At 37.9% G+C, this 17794-nt stretch overlaps 1 protein-coding gene across 3 annotated transcripts in view; it reads right to left on the reverse strand.

Annotated features, from left to right (window-relative positions):
* The window catches only part of CKAP5 (cytoskeleton associated protein 5), a 108076-nt gene that overhangs the window by 35633 nt on the left and 54649 nt on the right, over positions 1-17794 (reverse strand). For all 3 annotated transcript variants that reach the window (XM_045786544.2, XM_045786546.2, XM_087854815.1), the window contains exons 10-24: positions 16983-17072; positions 16705-16869; positions 15998-16126; positions 15260-15442; positions 12399-12512; positions 11762-11872; positions 10712-10804; positions 8094-8279; positions 7547-7641; positions 5059-5116; positions 4845-4970; positions 3935-4074; positions 3582-3756; positions 2867-2980; positions 1710-1838 (exon numbers count right to left, since the gene is read on the reverse strand). In XM_045786544.2, coding sequence (XP_045642500.1) covers positions 1710-1838; positions 2867-2980; positions 3582-3756; positions 3935-4074; positions 4845-4970; positions 5059-5116; positions 7547-7641; positions 8094-8279; positions 10712-10804; positions 11762-11872; positions 12399-12512; positions 15260-15442; positions 15998-16126; positions 16705-16869; positions 16983-17072 — 1908 coding nt within the window. The remainder of the gene's footprint in view (positions 1-1709; positions 1839-2866; positions 2981-3581; positions 3757-3934; positions 4075-4844; positions 4971-5058; positions 5117-7546; positions 7642-8093; positions 8280-10711; positions 10805-11761; positions 11873-12398; positions 12513-15259; positions 15443-15997; positions 16127-16704; positions 16870-16982; positions 17073-17794) is intronic.

A 17794-nucleotide genomic window follows, 5' to 3' on the forward strand; every position in this document is an offset into this window, starting at 1 on the left:
AAACCCCCCCTTGAAAAAATAAGTAAAATAAAAGTTCTATAGTTTTATGTTCTGCATTTAAGTCAATGATCCATTTTGAGTTAATGTTTACATAGGATGGAAGGTTTAGGTTGAGGTTTAGTGTTTTATCTATGGATGTCAAAGGCTCTAGAATCATCTGTTGAAAAGGCTAACCTTCCTACACTAAATTACTTCGGTAACTTTGTCAAAAACTACTTGATAGTATTTGTGTGGGTCTATTTCTAGGTTTCTCTTCAGACCCACTGACCTGGGTCTGTCCTCTGCTTCCCAACCTCTACGTCAGTTTCTTGATTATATTAATAATAAGTATTTGGTAGAGCGATTATTTCCATGTTTTTCTTCTTTGTCAAGATTGTTTTAGCTAGAATATAAATCTTAGAATAAGCCTGTCTTTGGCTATAAAAAAACATCCTGCAATTTTGATGGGAATTACATTAAGCCTACAGATCAATTTGGGAAGAACTGACATCTCTACTACGTTGAGTCTTCCTATCAACAACCATGGCATGTCTCTCTATCTGTTTGGGTCTTCCTTGAACTCTTTCATCAGTATTCTGTAATTTTCAACATATACATTCTGTATTTGCTTTGCTAAGTGCACATCTAAGGATTTCATTTTTTTTGGAGTAATTGTAAATGGTATTTTTTAAATTTCAATTTCTATATGTCCACTGTATTATAAAGAAATGTGATTGATTTGTGTGTGTTAATTTTGTATCCTGCAACCTTACTGAACTCATTAGTTCTAGGAGTTTACTTGTAGATTCCTTAGGATTTTCTATGTAGACAGCCATGTCATCTGCCATTAGGGATGGTTTTGCTTATTCTTTTTCCAATTGTCTTTCATTTCTTTTTCTTGCCTCATTGCGGTGACTAGAACTTCCCATACTATGCTAATTAACAGTGGTGAAAATGGACATTGTTCCCAATCTTAGGAGGAAAGCATCCAGTCTTCCACCACTCTACAGATAAGTATGACATTATCTGTAGAGGTTTTTTGTAGGTGGTCTTTATTAAGCTGAGGTAATTGTCTTCTATTACTAACTTGCTCAGAGTTTTTGTCATGAACAGATGTTGGATTTTCTCAAATCCTTTATTTGTGTCAACTGACACAATTATATGATTTTTCTTCTTTAGCCTGCTGGTATAATGAATTATACTGGATTTTTGAATGCTGAATTCTGTTTTCATGTTCTGATTAAAATCTTTTATTTTACCATTTCAGAGTTAAAGAAATGAGAAAATTTCACAGATAGGCTAGTCCTTTAAACAATTTTACTGTTAAGGTAAGCCACCTGTGTGGCTCAGCTCATTGAGTGACATACTCTTGATTTCAGCTCAGGTCTCGATCTCAGGGTCCTGGGATCAAGCCCCGCCTCTGGGTCCTGGCTCAGCTGAAGTCTGAGAATTCTCTCCTCCTCCCTCTGCCCCTCCCCTCAGTCACGTGTGCATGTGCTCTCTCTCTCAAATAAATAAATCTTAAAAAAAAATTTTATTGTTAAAAAAGTATATGAAAGAGGGGAGAAAAAGAGGTACATGAGTATAAAAGCTTTAGGAATTTGGTTTCATTTCACTAACTGTTTCATAATGAAACTCATTCTATCCATACAAGCATATTTATTAGGTAGGTCCACACTTCTAAGAAGGTAAAAGTCACGAGTAAAGCACAGCATATTTGTAGTACTTACCTCTTGCCTCAAGAAAGGATTTTCCTTTTTGAGCTCTTCAGAAAGATCTTCTCCTTCCAGCCATTCCTTCATGCCTGTCTGTTCTGCCCAAGCATTCACAGTTGCTAGGGCAGCTGCCCGAACATTGTTCTAAACGGGAGAGAATTAGTAAAGATAACATCAGTTATGGTTTGGAGGTAGGGAGTGAAAAAGTTTGTTGCCTTGGGAACGTGAACAATGGAGGTTTCTCTAAGGTCCATATGAACATACTTGGAATCAACTTCTCTGACACAGAATCTAGTTCTATGGTTGTACTAAAAATCCAAAGTAAAGGAGAAACATAAAACTCCAACTGTAAGATCCTGTATTCAGTTAAATTAGGCAAAAACCGTGAACTGGGCATAAAGTATCATGTAAGGGGAATAAACTCAGTTTGTTTTCTGAAGCTCTGGGGGCTGTTATATCCATGGTTATTTATAAAGAATGTAACTATACAGGGTTGAGAACTCCTAATAGATAGGCTGAACACATATGTTTTCATACTGAGTTCATAGAATGAGGACTTATTGACATGAAAAATATTAAAATACCCCAATTTCTCACATTAAATGAATTGCACAAGAACAAAGACACATTCACATATTCAGTCTAGAGCTAAATATAAGAAGCTTGCAACTCTCGAGGAGACTGATTCTGGGACGGTGAAACTGAAGTACTAGAAGATCCTGCTCCAGCGGCTCAGGAGAACAGGGAAGAAAATAAATACATGACCCCGAAATTCATAAATGTATTCACTCTTCCTAACAGTACTTACAGCAATGATGTCATAATCACAACAGCCAACAGTTTCTGAGTGCGTCCTATATGAGACACTAACAGCTACCTTAGGTACAGATTCGGATTTAGTTCTGTAAGAATGACATTTCACAGATAAAGAAACTCAACCTCAAAGAAGATAAATAACTTATCTAAGGGTCACGAGGCTAGTGACATAACTTTTCACCTTCACACTGCCTGCGAGGTAAAGATGTTTACTATTTTCCTCCTAATGTTCTCGTCCCTACAAAGTTTATAGAGTGTTTAAGTGTACTCTTACACACACATGTAAGAATTGTTCTTAGCCCAAAAATGTGGCTGGCCTATTCCAGAAGGGAGTTGCAGTCAGGAGTCAGGTTTACCTTGCTGTCTCCAAGGACTGTGATGATAGGGATGCCTAAGTTCTTCACGTGCTGCTTGATGTTTGGGCCCATGGCTACTGCCAGTTGCTGGAGGATATTCAACGTCTGCTGCACCTGAGTGGGAAAGAGCCAACATCTTGATGCCGAAACTGGGAGCAAGCTGTGTTCCAAGTTTTCCAAGTTCGCTGCTAAGTAGTCAATGCACTAGGAAGTTTTGGGCCTACTTAAAAGCCAGGGTAGTCAGTCGGTTATGATGCTATTGCAATTAGCCTATGAATAATTTACAGTCAGTGGCCTCTCCTTTTATCATTAGTTCATAACACTGGAGTATTAGAATTTTAGACCAGAGAAGATAGTGCTTTATAAATTTAAAGTAAGGTAAAGCCTAGTTTAAGAAAATCCTGACCCTAAACCCAAATTTAAAAATTAGAAATTAAGCATGCTTACACATATAACAGTTTTATATAAGGATATTTAATATTAGAGTCCTACAAAAAGCAAATCTGAGATTCATGAAAATTTGACTAATAAACCTGCCGTTTACCAACCTGTCTTGAGGCACACTTAAGAAATTAAAGGCAGTTACTTCTCGTTCAAAGCAAATAAAGTGACCACTCTTTTTTTTTTTTTTTTTGCAGGTGAAGATTATTAAAAAGGAACTTCTTACAGAGAAGAGGGGAGGGAGAGAAAAAGAATAGGCATATGTTCTACGCACCAAGATTTTATTTGAATCATTGAGTCGACCTTTCAAGGCAGTTGGCAGTTCACCTATATTCGGCTGGATAAATTTTGCTTCATTGATAATAGCTGCCACTTCATCTAGGCCTTCTTTCCTGATCTTCCAGTTCTTGTCACCAATCTTAGACACCAACTCTGAAGTGATTTTATCACTGAAAAAGCAGAAGATATAATCCTAATCCTTAATTCCAGACTCCTAAAGAAATAATGATGTTACAGAAGTACTCTTGAATGGGGAAGAGAAGGTACTATTAAGAATCCACTATCAAAAAAAAAAAAAAGAAAAAAATTCACTTCATAAATTCAGTAAACCATTTGCAACAAACCTACCTGATTTCTGTCCTCGGTAAAAGATCCACAACATCAGTGCCCACCTCATCTGGTTCATCTCCATCTTCTCCTTCGTCTGTACCACTTATGCTGTGTTTGGAAATCCCTCTGGTTGGAGCGGGTGGGCTCTGTCCCTGCATCTACACACAAACAAATCAGCGAGGCTAATGAACTTGATGAATGGTACGAGAGCAAACAAGTTAGAGAACAGGCCTATGTCAAACTTTCCTACTCCTTCATGCTACTTAATATTTACACATCAAATAGGGCAGAAGGAGAGAGAATCTTAAGCAGGCTCCACATCTGGCACAGAGCCCGACACAGAGCTGGATCTCACAACCCTGAGATCATGACTTGAGCCGAAATCAAGAGTCAGATGCTTAACTGACTGAGCCACCCAGGGACCCCTACATAGTACATATTTTAATTCCTACTTACATTCCAAATTTGAAACTATATGGCAAAAGGCATTTTTTCTACGAACCTACTAGAATCTGACTTTTCAATCATGAAGCTGTCTTTTGACTTGGATGCCCAAGAAATACAGAGCAAGTCTGCCCAAACCCAGCAATTCTCATTAGGAAGTTTATTCAAGGAAGGCCAAGTTTCTTTTCTTACTTAAAACAATTTTAAATGCTGATATATTTTCTGAATAGGCAATACATTAAAAATGTTTGAAATTCCAAAGGTACAAGAGGCATAAAGAGGAAAATCTCCCTTCCTATATCACAGCTAACCAGCTGTCCTCCTCGGAGCCAACAATTTCTTATGAATTCTTCCCAGGGATACTTCATGCATATAAAAGCAAACACATATATATTCTTCGTTCTAAAGGATTAAAAGCTTAAACTTAACTAATACGAGCATTCTCAAGTCTAGCAATGGACTGTATCATTTTTGGAATCTTTACCTTCTCAAATTCTGCATCTATCTGGGATAGAAGGGCAGGCTTCTCATCCTCAAAGAACATTCGCAAAGAGGGACCAACATACAGATACATCACACCAAGCAGGGTGATGGCCGAAGTCCTTACAGCCTGGCAGACAGAACAAAAAGAACTTTGTAACTGCGAACAGAACCACAAAGACGGCTGCCATGTTCCTACATATGCGGTATATACTCACTGGGTTTGTTGCAGCAAGAGCTGTCTTCACATTGCTAATGAAAGCTTTCACATTCAGCCTGAAAGAAATAACACCTAGAATTAAAAACAAATAAATGAAACCCTCAAAATACTCAAGAGTTTTATAAAGCCAGACTCCAGGCCTGGCTCCCTTTGGCTATGTCCCCAAGTCTCACCTATTCTCTCTCTCCACTCACTCACAGGGAATATTAAATACTGTCTACATGCCCATTACTCCTAAATCCCAGTGTTGACCTCTCTTCTGAATTCTAGATTCATATATCCATAGAGCTTTTGATAACACTTCCATTTGAATGTATAGCAGATGTCCCACATCTGTCAAGACCAAAACTCCTGACTGTCCACACCCCAAACCCAAATGCTGTTCTTCCCAGTCTTTCCTACCTCAGTAAAGAGCCACATTATTCTTCCATTTGCTTAGGCCATCCTTGACTCCTCTCTCTCCTATGCCCAGTATCCTGTTCACATCTTTCAAATACTTTTTTTTTTTTTAAAGATTTTATTTATTTATTGACAGAGAGAGACAGAGAGGGAGGGAACACAAGCAGGGGGAACTGGAGAGGGAGAAGCAGGCTCCCCGCTGAGCAGGGAGCCTGACTCTGGGATCGATCCCAGGACGCTGGGATCATGACCTGAGCCGAAGGCAGACACTTAACTGACTGAGCCACCCAGACGCCCCTCAAATACATTCTGAGTCCTAATACTTCCATCTCTACAAACTATGTCCAAACCACTATATTTTCTTGATAGGAGTATTCCAATAGCTTACTAACTAGTCTCTTTGATCTTCATTATCTATTCGGACTATGGTCCAAATGATCCTATTACTCTTCTGCTTAAAACCATCTAATGGATTCCAACTTACTCAAAACTCTGAGGGCCAATGTGACCTGGCCCAGTTCTTTCTCCCATATTATCTCCTCCCACTCCCTACCTCCCCAACTCATTCCCCTCTACTACCTACTGAAGAACAATCACTCCCTGCTATTTTTATTTATTTTTAAGATTTTATTTATTTTATTTCAGAGAGCGAGAAAGCGTGTGCATGATGGGGAGGGGCAGAGGGAGAAGGTGAGAATCTCAAGCAGACTCCCAGTGAGCACAGAGCCCAACACTGAGCTTGATCTCACAACCCCGAGATCATGACCTGAGACCCAGAGGCAGACACTTAACTGACTGAGCCACCCAGGTGCCTCCACACAATTGTGTCTTTGCTTGAATGTCACTTGAATGGCAACTTCTAGAGCAGTATTTCTTTATTTGGTAGAATGTAGAAAACTATTTTTTTTTTAAGATTTTATTTATTTGAGACAGGGAGAGAGAGTACAAGCAGGGTGAGGGACAGAGGGACAAGTATACTCTCTGAGGAGCGAGGAGCCTGATGTAGGGCTCGATCCCAGGACCCTAAGATCATGACTTGAGCCGAAGTCAGACGCTTAACTGACTGAGCCACCCAGACGCCCCTAGAAAACTATTTTGAAAGATGTTAAGAGGTACTTTGTAAAAAACAGCACAGCACAGGGAAAGGCAACATAGTATAGCAGTTACAGTATTTTCTCTTGGAACCAGAATGCCTGGATTCAAATCTTGGCTTTGCCACTTTAGAACTGTGACCTGGCCAGATTACTCAAGCTCTCTGTGCCCCAGTTTCCACATGTATAAAGTGGGAATAACAATACCTCACATGGTTTTTATGAGAATTAAATCAAATGAATTATTATTTAGAAAGTGCCTGGCAATAGGGGCGCCTGGGTGGCTTCTTGCCAAGATGAGATAACAGAAGATGACTATACCCTCCAACCTGAAATGACTAAAACATCTGACATGGTACATTAAATAAGAGTTTTCAAGAGGCACCTGGGTGGCTCAATTAAGTGTCTGTCTTTGGTTTAGGTCATGACCGGGGTCCTAGGATCGAGCCCCAGTTCGGGCTCCCTGTTCCTGCTCTCTTTCGCTATTTTTGTTGCTATCTCTTCTCTCAAATAAATAAAATCTTAAAAAAAAAAAAGTGCCTGGCATAAAGTAAGCTCTATAAAATTTTGTTAAATAAAGAAATGTGTTCAATACTCAAACAAGTTTGGGAAACAGTGGGTTAACAGGCAAGCTTCTCTGTTGCATGACCTTGAGAGACTTTAATTCATCAACATGCATGATAGGTCTCTAAACAAATGTGGTCATATGTAGTAATTTCCAAATATATTTGACTAGAAATCCTTGGAAATGGCTTTTCTGAGGGATAGTTGACACTTAAGGAAAAATAACTTAGCTCTAATGTTAGTGGACCTGAAAATGCAGGAGCATGAGCCAATACAGACTTCTGAGGAACAAAGGCAGTTTTGTTTTATGTAAATTAGTCGACCCAGCCCTGGTGTCTCAGAAATAGCAGAGATAGCTACAGCAGACAGAATCACCAATTAGAGATAGGCACAATATTTAATTATTTTGTACCTGATTTCTTTCTGACTTACCCAGAAAAACCAAATTCTTTGATTGCATTTGATAGCCAATTCAGGGTTTCTGACTGATTCTTGGGATTCTTTTGTGAGAAAGCCATTGACATAACCTGAAGCAAAAGAGGGGAAAAAACAAAAACAAGCATGTGTTTTTTCTCATATTTCTCACAGAAATATAGTATGGCATAAAGGCAGGAGTGGATTAAGCATGGTTTTTCCGACCTTGATAGAACTGCAAGAATGCCTTAGGAATGACATATTTAACTTACACAAGAAAATGAGGTAAGTGACAGTAGTATTAAAAGCATTCTGGACTTTACAACTTTTCATTAGTGATCACTCTGAATTATAATGTCTTAAGAGAAAATCACTCTCATCTTTTAATAGAATATTCTTGGCCAAGATAAATTCTAATTATCAGGCAACAGCATATTATTAGAGATAAAGATAAAAATGCAGGCTATAAAAATGGTTTGACTTGAGAAGAAAAGAACTACAGTTTCATTACTAAGCTTAAATTAAAATTTGGGAAAAGCTAGGGAGAGAGAGCTCTGTCACTGACCTGTTCAGCTGTCCATGGCAACATGCAGGCTTCAGCTATTGCTGTCATAGCTTCTTTTGCATTGTTCCCACATTTCACATCTCCAATCTTATCCACGAGACCATCCAAAACAATCTGAGCAGAAGTTTTGGAAAAATTCCCCTTCTGTGCAATCAGAGCAACTATGTGAAGCTTCATCTGCATCACCTGAACAAGGATAAAGAGTTATAAAGTTAGGAGGAAGCTAAAGACACGATTTACTGATTTTTATGGCAGCCTGAAGATTTAACAGAGACAACTGAGAACATGACCAAACTAAAAATGACAATATTATTAATTTACTTAATTTATTTTTTAAGTAATCTCTACATCCAACATGGGGCTCAAACTTGTGACCCTGGGATCAAGAACCTCACACTCTACCGACTGAGCCGGCCAGATGCCCTTAAAAATGACAATTTTAAACAAAGAAGAAAAATAATTTTTATCTTTATTATCAATTAAAATAGGCAATTGACAGCAAGAGAGAAAAAAACCAAATTCAATGTTTTAAAATATTAACAAGCAATGTTAGTACATGAAAAGTTTATGAACTGAAAAAAATTAGTTTCTCTATTCTCCTCTTCTTACAATTATTTGCATATAGTACTGAATACACACCTTGAAATACATAATAAATGACCAAACTAACTGCATAACTCAAGAGTTCCCACTAATGCTGCCCATAAAAAACTATAACCCTCATGGACACACACACATAACAGAACTTGACAGATTTAAAGAACTTGTAGATTTTTAAGCAGAACAATGAAGAAGATGTGAAAAGAAGATGATGTGAAGAAGATGGCGGCAGATGTATGGCTCCTGGAGCCTCTTTGCCCTTCAATATTTCTCCTATTTGAATATTTAAATAACAGGAGTTGGTGAGGAGGTACAGAAATTAGAATTCTCTTGTACTACTGGTATGAATATAAAATGGTGAAGCCACATTGGAAAACAGTTTGGCAGTTCTTCAAAAAGTTAAACATAGTTACCATATGACCCAGCAATTTTACTTCTAGGTGCATATCCAAGAGAATTAAAAATGTGCTCACACAGGGGCACCTGGGTGGCTCAGCCGGCTGAGCGTCCCACTCTTAATTTCGGCTCAGGTCATCTCAGGGTCATGAGATCGAGCCCTGTGTTGGGCTCCATGCTCAGTGGGGCATCTGCTTGGGATTCTCTCTCTCCCTCCCCCCCCCCCCCCGCTCACACACGCTCTCCCTCTTTCTCTAAAGTAAGTAAATAAATCTTTAAAGAAAAAAATGTGCTCACACAAAAACTTGTGGATGAATGTTCACAGAGATAGCCAAAAAGCGGAAATACCACCAATTCCCTTCAACTTATAAATAGGTAAATAAAATGTTCTATAGCCATACAATGGAATATTATTTAGTGATAAAAAAGAATGTAGAATTGATACATGCTACCATATAGGTGAACACGGAAAATATTATGCTAAGTAAAAGAAATTTCATTATATGAAATGTCCAGGAGAAGTAATCCATAGAGACAGAAAGTAGAGTAACAGTTGCCCAGGGACTAGGGGGTAGGGGGAGAAATTTGCGGAGAAAGAGAGTGACTGCTGATGGGTATGGGTTTCTTTCTGGAGTGATGAAAATATTCTAAAATTATAGAGTGGTAGGAGTTGCAGAACTCTGCAAATACACTAAGAACTGCTACATTGTACATTTCAGAATGGTGGGTTTTATACGCTCAATAAAGTTGTTTTGAAGAAAAATACATATATAAAATTATCCTTTGCTATGGATCTAACACATAGGAGGGTATTAGCTCAAATCAGGTATGCTTTTTCACCTAAGAGGCTGCACAAAGAGGGGTTTTACAAGTGGTGTGTAGGGGGGAGGGCAGGGTAAGACCCTCCCAGCAGAGGAAGGCTTCGTGGAGCTGGATGGTATGGCTGAGGTGCTGGAACAGTGCTCAGGGAACACAGTGTGTGAGGAAGCCAAGGATCCTAAAGAGAGAACAAGAGGTGGCAGAAGAGAAGCAAAAAAGAGACTAGCGGGATGCCAAAAATAAACCTGACATATTTCAAACTTTTGTTTCCACAAGGTCTATGAATATCTAGAGGAGAAAGAAACTTTTCTCCTTTTCCTTCCTGTATCACTTTCTTATACCTTCCCTTACACCTACTTTTTATACTAATAACACCACTGTTAAATTCCATCTCTATTATCAGTTAATACATTAAACTATGTGGCAATTTTTCATTGGCAATTTAAAGATCATTTATCTTTTATCCAGACAAATAAGAAACTTATCTCCCTGTTTATATCTCTCTTGCATATGTGAAGATTAGGGGGCTTCTAGGCCTAACTAATGAGGATAAAAATGCATATACGTAAATTACACAAACTATACATAGATGATACTTCCATATATATAAACTCCCAATTACACAAAGATGTGTTTAATTGAAATGCACACACTCCACTGTTTACATTTAAAGTTATATGACACATGGGTTGAGTGATTTTTTTAAGAAAGGCTAAAAATCATTTCCAAAATTATACCTCTCTCACTCCATATGATGGAAATTACTTCAATGAAAGATCTTAAAATCCCCAATTTAAACTTACCTGAAAATTGGTTTCTTTCCATCCAGGTTTCTTGGCCAGCATCCTCACTAATGCCTGGCATGGCATTTCAGTTCGATCCATTAGTTCAACAGCCTTAAAGTAAAACAACAGACTGAAAGTTAGGGGGTTAATGATCAGCCAGGGAAAATGGTAAATAAAAAAGTCAAGTAGGTGACTTAAAAGAGAAATGGAAACAAGGAAGGTTATAGAGGAAGCTTAGATAGCTTTGTTTCTTAAGGTGATATTTGATGTACAGTTGTTTTATATTAATACCATTGAAACTCTTCCCAACACCCACCCTACATTTCAGAATTTCACAAAGAATTTGGTCCAAGGCATGTAACCATAACGGTTTTCATTTGCTCAGTGTGTGGGAGAAACTGCTTATACATATTGTCAGTTATCTGATTTTCCTAAAAACATATAGGTTAGAAGTGGTTAAGTATTAAGTTTCAAAGATTTACAAACTCAGGTCTAAACCTGATGCTTGGCACATGCAGGACTGAAAGCCAGGTCTCCTGCCTCAAGTCCCAGTGCTCTTGTGGTTTCTATGTACCCTCCTGATTAGAATCAGAGTAAATGTCAAAAGGAGCTACCATGCTCCTTTCCAATACGGATTTCTGAAAGGAGCTTCTCATACCAAGTCATGATGTCTGTTCTTCTTACGAATCATGACAACAAAGAGTGAAACAGAGAAATGGATGACGGGTGGTTTAAGTGGAGCGACTTGTTTGGTTAGGTTAATGGTAACAATGTAAGGTTAATGAGCAAATATCATGATATTAAAATTCATCTAAATCTTGTAATTCAGAATAAACCTACTTTTCTTAAGTACTAAGTTATGAGCTTACAGAAGCCATAGAAAGCAGATATTGAAAGATAAACACTACAGAGCTACTAAAAAACCAACCCCCCATCTTTAGTTAACACCCCAAAACATGTTCAATGGATATAAAACACAGCAAGTAGCACAAGCACTTTGTCAATTTCATCACTTCTATATAATGTAATGTTCTTTCACATTGAACTCATCCCCATGCATCTATCTACCTTTTGGAACTCTTCCATACAGGCCAGCCTTTCCTTCCAGTTACTGCTGTCTAGAAGCTGTATACAGGTAGCAGGAAGGACAGCTGAAGCTTTTTCTTCACATACTTCTATCTGTAAGATACAAAAACATTAAAATTAAGAATTGCTTAAGGGAGGACACCTGGGTGGTGCAGTCGGTTAAAGTGTCCAACTCTGTTTCATCAGCTCAGGCCGTGATCTCAAGGTCATGAAAAGGAGTCTTGTGTCAGGCTCACACTCAGCGCAGAGCCTGCTTAAGATTCTCCTTCCCTCTTCCCCCTCCCACCCCGCCCTGGCAATATGCTCATTCTCACATGCTCTCTATCTCAAATAAATAAATTAAAAAAAAAAAAAAAAAAAGAACTGCTTAAGGAAACAGATGACAAGAATGTAAAAATACCCCAGGCCAAACTACATGAACACTCCACAGGTACGCGATAGTATCTGAAGCTTCTATTCTACTATAATAAAGGGGAAGTTCATCCAAGGCACAGTTTTAATAAGCTAAAAATTATTGATTAACTATATGTTATAGAACTCAGCAAACAAAGATCTCAAATCTTGTAGGAATTGACCTTCCACGCTTTTATGAGTTTGAGGCACCTTGCAGAATACTGACCGAGAGCTCCGGCTCCACTATTTCTTTGGTCTCCAATCCTTTCTTGTTCTTGGTTCCAGCGCTCCCTGCACCTCCTGGTGCAGCTGTTTTCCCCTTCTTAGGTGGCCCACCAGCCTAAAAGCAATTAAAAAACAAAAACTAAACTACACTAAACCACTTAGGACTTAGAACAGTGGTTTTTCAACTTTTTTGGGCCAGAGACGCTCTGAAAATTTGATTAAAAATGAAGGACCACTCAACCAATCAAATACAGGGTATTTTTGGTACCCACAGAACTTGACACTTTCAAGGGGAGTTCAAGGGCAGACAGACCTCCTGAAGACCATTCATGGGGAAATCTGCAGACCCCCATTATTAAGAACCTCTAATTCAGAATGAGATAAAGAGATAAATGAAGTGAAAATGTACTGGAATTATACTACATTTACAGATTGAGAATTAACATTTGATGCCCTTAAATACCTCTAAATCTTTCTTACACTAGTAAAGGACAGTTTCTAACTTCTAGCAGCTAACCAATACCTCACCACCGGATACCCCAATAACAGGAAAACATATTATTAACTCAATGCAGAACTACCTAATTTTGAAGGACTAGAGCGGTTGTTAACAGCAATGCCAGCGAGTGGTCTAGCTGTGTTGAAGATGGCCACAGAAATGAATCTTTTTATTGCTGTGACAGTGCTTCAGCTGGCCTACTTTAATTTCCCAAGTATATGACCATATGATTGCAAGTGGTAACTCCGCCTTTTCCTTCCTCATATTAACACAAGTTTTACTTTATTCTTTTATCTAACTGGAGAACGTTATTAAACAATAAGGGTACTGGCAGGCATTCTCTGTTTTACTCCTCACTTTCACAGGAATACTAGTGTTTCATCACTATGAAGCATGATGCTGACTTGTGGTTTGCTGGGTCTACTGCTGTCTATACATCTTTCTCTATATATTTAGCCACGTCAAAGTATGTGGTTAAGAATTTTTTATCATGAAGATATGCCAAAATCTATTATATTCCTTTTCAGTGTCTGAAATTAGATTTCTTTTCATCTCTAAATTTAGTTAAGTTTTTGAATATTAATATTGAACCATCCTTGCAATCCTGGAATAAACTTCAGTTGGTCATACTTTTTATTATACCCACTAGCTTCTATCTGCTAATACTCTATTTATTTAAATATCTTGATTTAAATGTGTATCACTCCAGTTTTGAAAGGTCACAAGAAAATCACAGCTTATCACAAGGCACACAGCCAATGGCAGTAATGTTAATATGGTAACACACATCACTGTTCACATCATTCCTTCTTTCCATTTTGGATATTTATTAAACTACGCCCCAAACCTAAGAAAGATAAAATAACAGAGAGTCAACTTAGTCTTCAACATCCAGACCACCTCTGAAACCAATGTTATTTTGAACATAATCTCAGCTTTTAAGGTGTAGTTAGCCAAAACGAAAATGCTGGGTTTTTTAATCGTATGAAGACCTCCAATACTTGCCAGCTCATATCTGTAGTACAATTTTGCTGGTTTATAAAAACAACCTGATAGAGATTTCATTTTCTGACCCTAAAAATAGAAAATTTTATACTCTTTGACTAACTAGAACAACTCTTCTGGATCCTTTTAGCACTCTCTGTAGAGAGAGGTACCTCAATTAACAAATCTCCTACATATATACATATTTTTATAGACATATATATGTTTACTCGATTAATAGGCATATTGGTAATAAATCTTTTCAAAAGAAGAATAAAGCAGGTTGCTCCCCCACTTTTTTTTTTTTTTTAAGGACTCTTTGTAAGAGAAAGCTGTCTAGCCTGGCAGGGTTCAGCAAGATAAGAGGCCTTAAGGTACTGTGCCTAGGTCATTGTCCAGAGAGGCAACAGCAAGTGAGACAGAAGGGAACGGCTCCCAACCACACATGAGAATGCTGAAGAAACAGTATAATATGAATGAAAGTAGACAGAATGTAGTTAGAGACACCTGGGTCCAAATCCCAGTTCTGCAACTCTAGCCATTCACCAAATGTGTGCCCAGTTCCTGCTGTCTGCCAGAAACTCGTCTGTGCATATGGGACTGAGCAGTGACAAGATCTTTATCCTTTAAAGTTTACAATATGGTGTGGGGTGACAGAGCAAACAAGTGAACAATAAAAATATCAGAGTGAGTTGTAAGAAAATATGCAGAATATTTAACTTTGCTGAGCCTTGTTTTCCCTTTCCAGAAAAACGGGAATCACAAAATTCTTATTTCAAGAGTTGTTTGATGATTAAGTGAGATTATTTAGGTAAAGCACTTCCCAAAGTGATGCTTTATTAAATACCAGTTCTCTTCCCTAACTTCATGCTGGGGTTTAGAGTGGGGAAAGGAATAAACTTTCTGCATCTATAGCAGATAATTTCATTCTTCAGAGAGTCCACAGGATAAGTGTTCTCTAAAAGAATGCCATATTCACCTTTAGGCATTTCCCTTTTCTATGCCTGTACAAAGGTACAAGACCGTGACTGGTATGTAGACTTGGTGTTGTGATTTAGCAACATGAGCAGCAAAATGACCAAGGTGACATTATTAATGTTCGGTGCCTTGCCACACTTTCTTTATTTAATGGTACTTTATGATCCCTCAAAATGCACTCCTGTACCTTCATTACCATTTTTAGCTCTATTAAAGTTTACTTAACCAAATGTATTGTTGGAATACTCCTTGCTGATGGATGTTGTGCTATATTTTCAATGTGGTAATGAGTTCATTTCTCAAATGAAATCATACTGGAAGGACAACCATGAACCTGAGATTCAGATCCTGCCTTACTGAATTCTAACTTTTAAACCATGTTTTCCAAGTCATCTATTAACCTTAGTAGCAGGTGCCTTTTTTAAGGGTCCTGGTTTGGGTGCTGAAATGTCCTTTGTGTCCTTATCTCCTGCAGCCCCTGAAGTGGCAGTCCTTCCAGGAACAGGCTTGAATTCCTTCTTATCAGCGGCTAGTCCAGATTTCTTACCATGTACCAGCTCTACCTTTTCTGAACATTCTTTGATCTAGAGAATGAAAGATGAACATCATTAAGCCCAAGCTCTGAAATATAATCACTGTATCAGTACTTAATAAGTCATCTAAACAACTATATGAGAATCCAGAAAGTTTCCTTTTCAGCAAAAATAAATTATCCACTTTCTTACATTTTATTTCTACACAAATTAAAATTATAATAAACATACAATAACCATATTTTTGATAGAAAACATTCATATTTAGAAAGGTAATCTTCCAGATATTAGAAACAATTTTATCTTAAAACATTCTTTTTACCTCCTCTATGGACTGATCACCCAGGTTTTTTTGTTTTTTATTGTTTGTTTTTTATAATTTGAAAGCTATTTCTACTCATATCACTGCTGTAGCTTCAGATGAAATTTAAACCCTCAGAAGCTGTGTTTTCACACTCTAGGCCTAAACTACCAGGGGCAAATGAAAGAACTTTCACAAGCTGATCAGCATTTTTGTCTTCATGAAATAGACAAAATCGAAACAAAATTGTAATACAAAGAGATAGGATTGTTGTCCAATTTCATTATAATCTATCATTAACCTACCTTATCAAGCTTGAGTTTGTCCACATCAGCTAAGAATGGATTTACTGCTTTCTCCCCCACCACTTTCAAAGCAGTACCCAATGCTTCAAATGCAGCATCTCTGACCTCAGGAGCAGAATCATTAATGTGCTGTGGCCCAGAAGAAGAAAAATGATCTTAATAAAAGATAGTTTAGGTATTATTAATTTTAATTCAGACTGGTGATTATTGATAAAGAACTTGCTTTTTACAGTTTACTGAAGCTAAGTGTAGCTTTCCTTTTGCCAACTAACAGTTACTCTTTCACATACTCTTTTTGGGTTAAGGAAACCTCTGGTAATCCATTCAGCAAATAAGTCCTTCCTTTTCCTCCTATTCTCTATTTAAAACGCCTCATATGCAAATGATCTTCAAAGACTCCAAATTGTACGCCTGTGCGCTTGGCCAGATCCAGGAGAACACCAGTATATGGGCCAAATAAGAAACAAAATGTTTAGCAGTTAGTGGAATCATAAAGCTAACTTGTACTTTTCTTTGGGAATGGGAACACAGAGTACAAGAATTTGGATTCAGTTTCCAAAGCTACAGAGGATCTGTTCCTTAAAAGACCATAATCTACTGAAATCTGAAAGTCAAGCAGTCCCTGTTCATAATTAATATGGAAAAAAAATCTTCCCTAAGATTTTTATATATAAGAAATTTCCCCAATTCCAAAGTGAAGTCTTTACCTTAAGTAGAGCAGCACAAAAGGGCTTTAGCAAGCTCTTTGGCAGAGTAGAAGCAGTGCAGTGGCGGAAGCTTCTTGCAATGAAAAGCGATGTCTGCTGCTTGATGGTTGGATTTTTATTATCCATGACTGCTAAAACATCCTCACTGATGTTCTGTAGTGTGGTCTGTAGAAAAGGAAGCATGGTCACTGAGCTTTTCTCAACTGTAAGAATAATCAAAATATTACACTGACAAAATTTACTTCAGACCGAAGTGCAAACTCATGCTGTGGCCTTACAGTGAGGAAGATGGCATCGATTGCCTCCTGCAGGGCTTGTACCACTTGAGGCTTCTTCTCTTTGAATTTTTCCAAAATGGTTGGCACAACCTGTAAAATCGAACAGCTGGAATATTATTTTGCCAGCAACAAAAACAAACAAGGTACTGACATGCCACATGAATGAACCTTGAAAATATGCCACATCAAAGAAGCGAGTCATAAAGGACCACATACATATGATCCATTTAAATGATTCCATGAAATGTCAAGTCCACACAGGCAGAAATAGATTAGTGGCTGCCAGTAGGGAGTGCTTGCTGATGGGTAGAGGGGTTTTCTGGGGGGTGATGAAAATGTTCTGGAATTAGAGGGTCGTGACAGTTCTACAACCTTGTGAATATATTAAAGCCACTTAATTAGACACCTTAAGAGGGTGAATTTTATCGTATGTAAGTTATATCTCAATCAAGCCATTATTAAACAAGGTTTGGTGCTACCAAAACAAAGTGAACATCCAAGATGGATAAAAAGTCATCTGCTTTCTTGAAGGGCACGAGGATCTTATGCCAGAACAATTAAGGGTTCCCATTCTGCACCATGGTAGCAGTGCTTCTCAACCCTTTTTCTGCATCTGCATCTTAATGCACCCATATAACCATTTCTATCAGTAACATCTCTTATTAGACAAAAAGATTCTCAACTAGGCGGACTCAGGATAGGGGAGAACAGGTATAGTATATAATTTTTTTCCCCACCTAAGATTCTGAAAAACTTCACTAGACTGGGATGTCTCCCCCACTTTACTACACTAAGAAAAAGCAATAGAACTA

The sequence above is a fragment of the Ursus americanus genome, chromosome 24, assembly GCF_024610735.1.
Source record: "Ursus americanus isolate L20-20 chromosome 24, mUrsAme1.1.p, whole genome shotgun sequence".
Lineage (NCBI taxonomy): Eukaryota > Metazoa > Chordata > Mammalia > Carnivora > Ursidae > Ursus > Ursus americanus.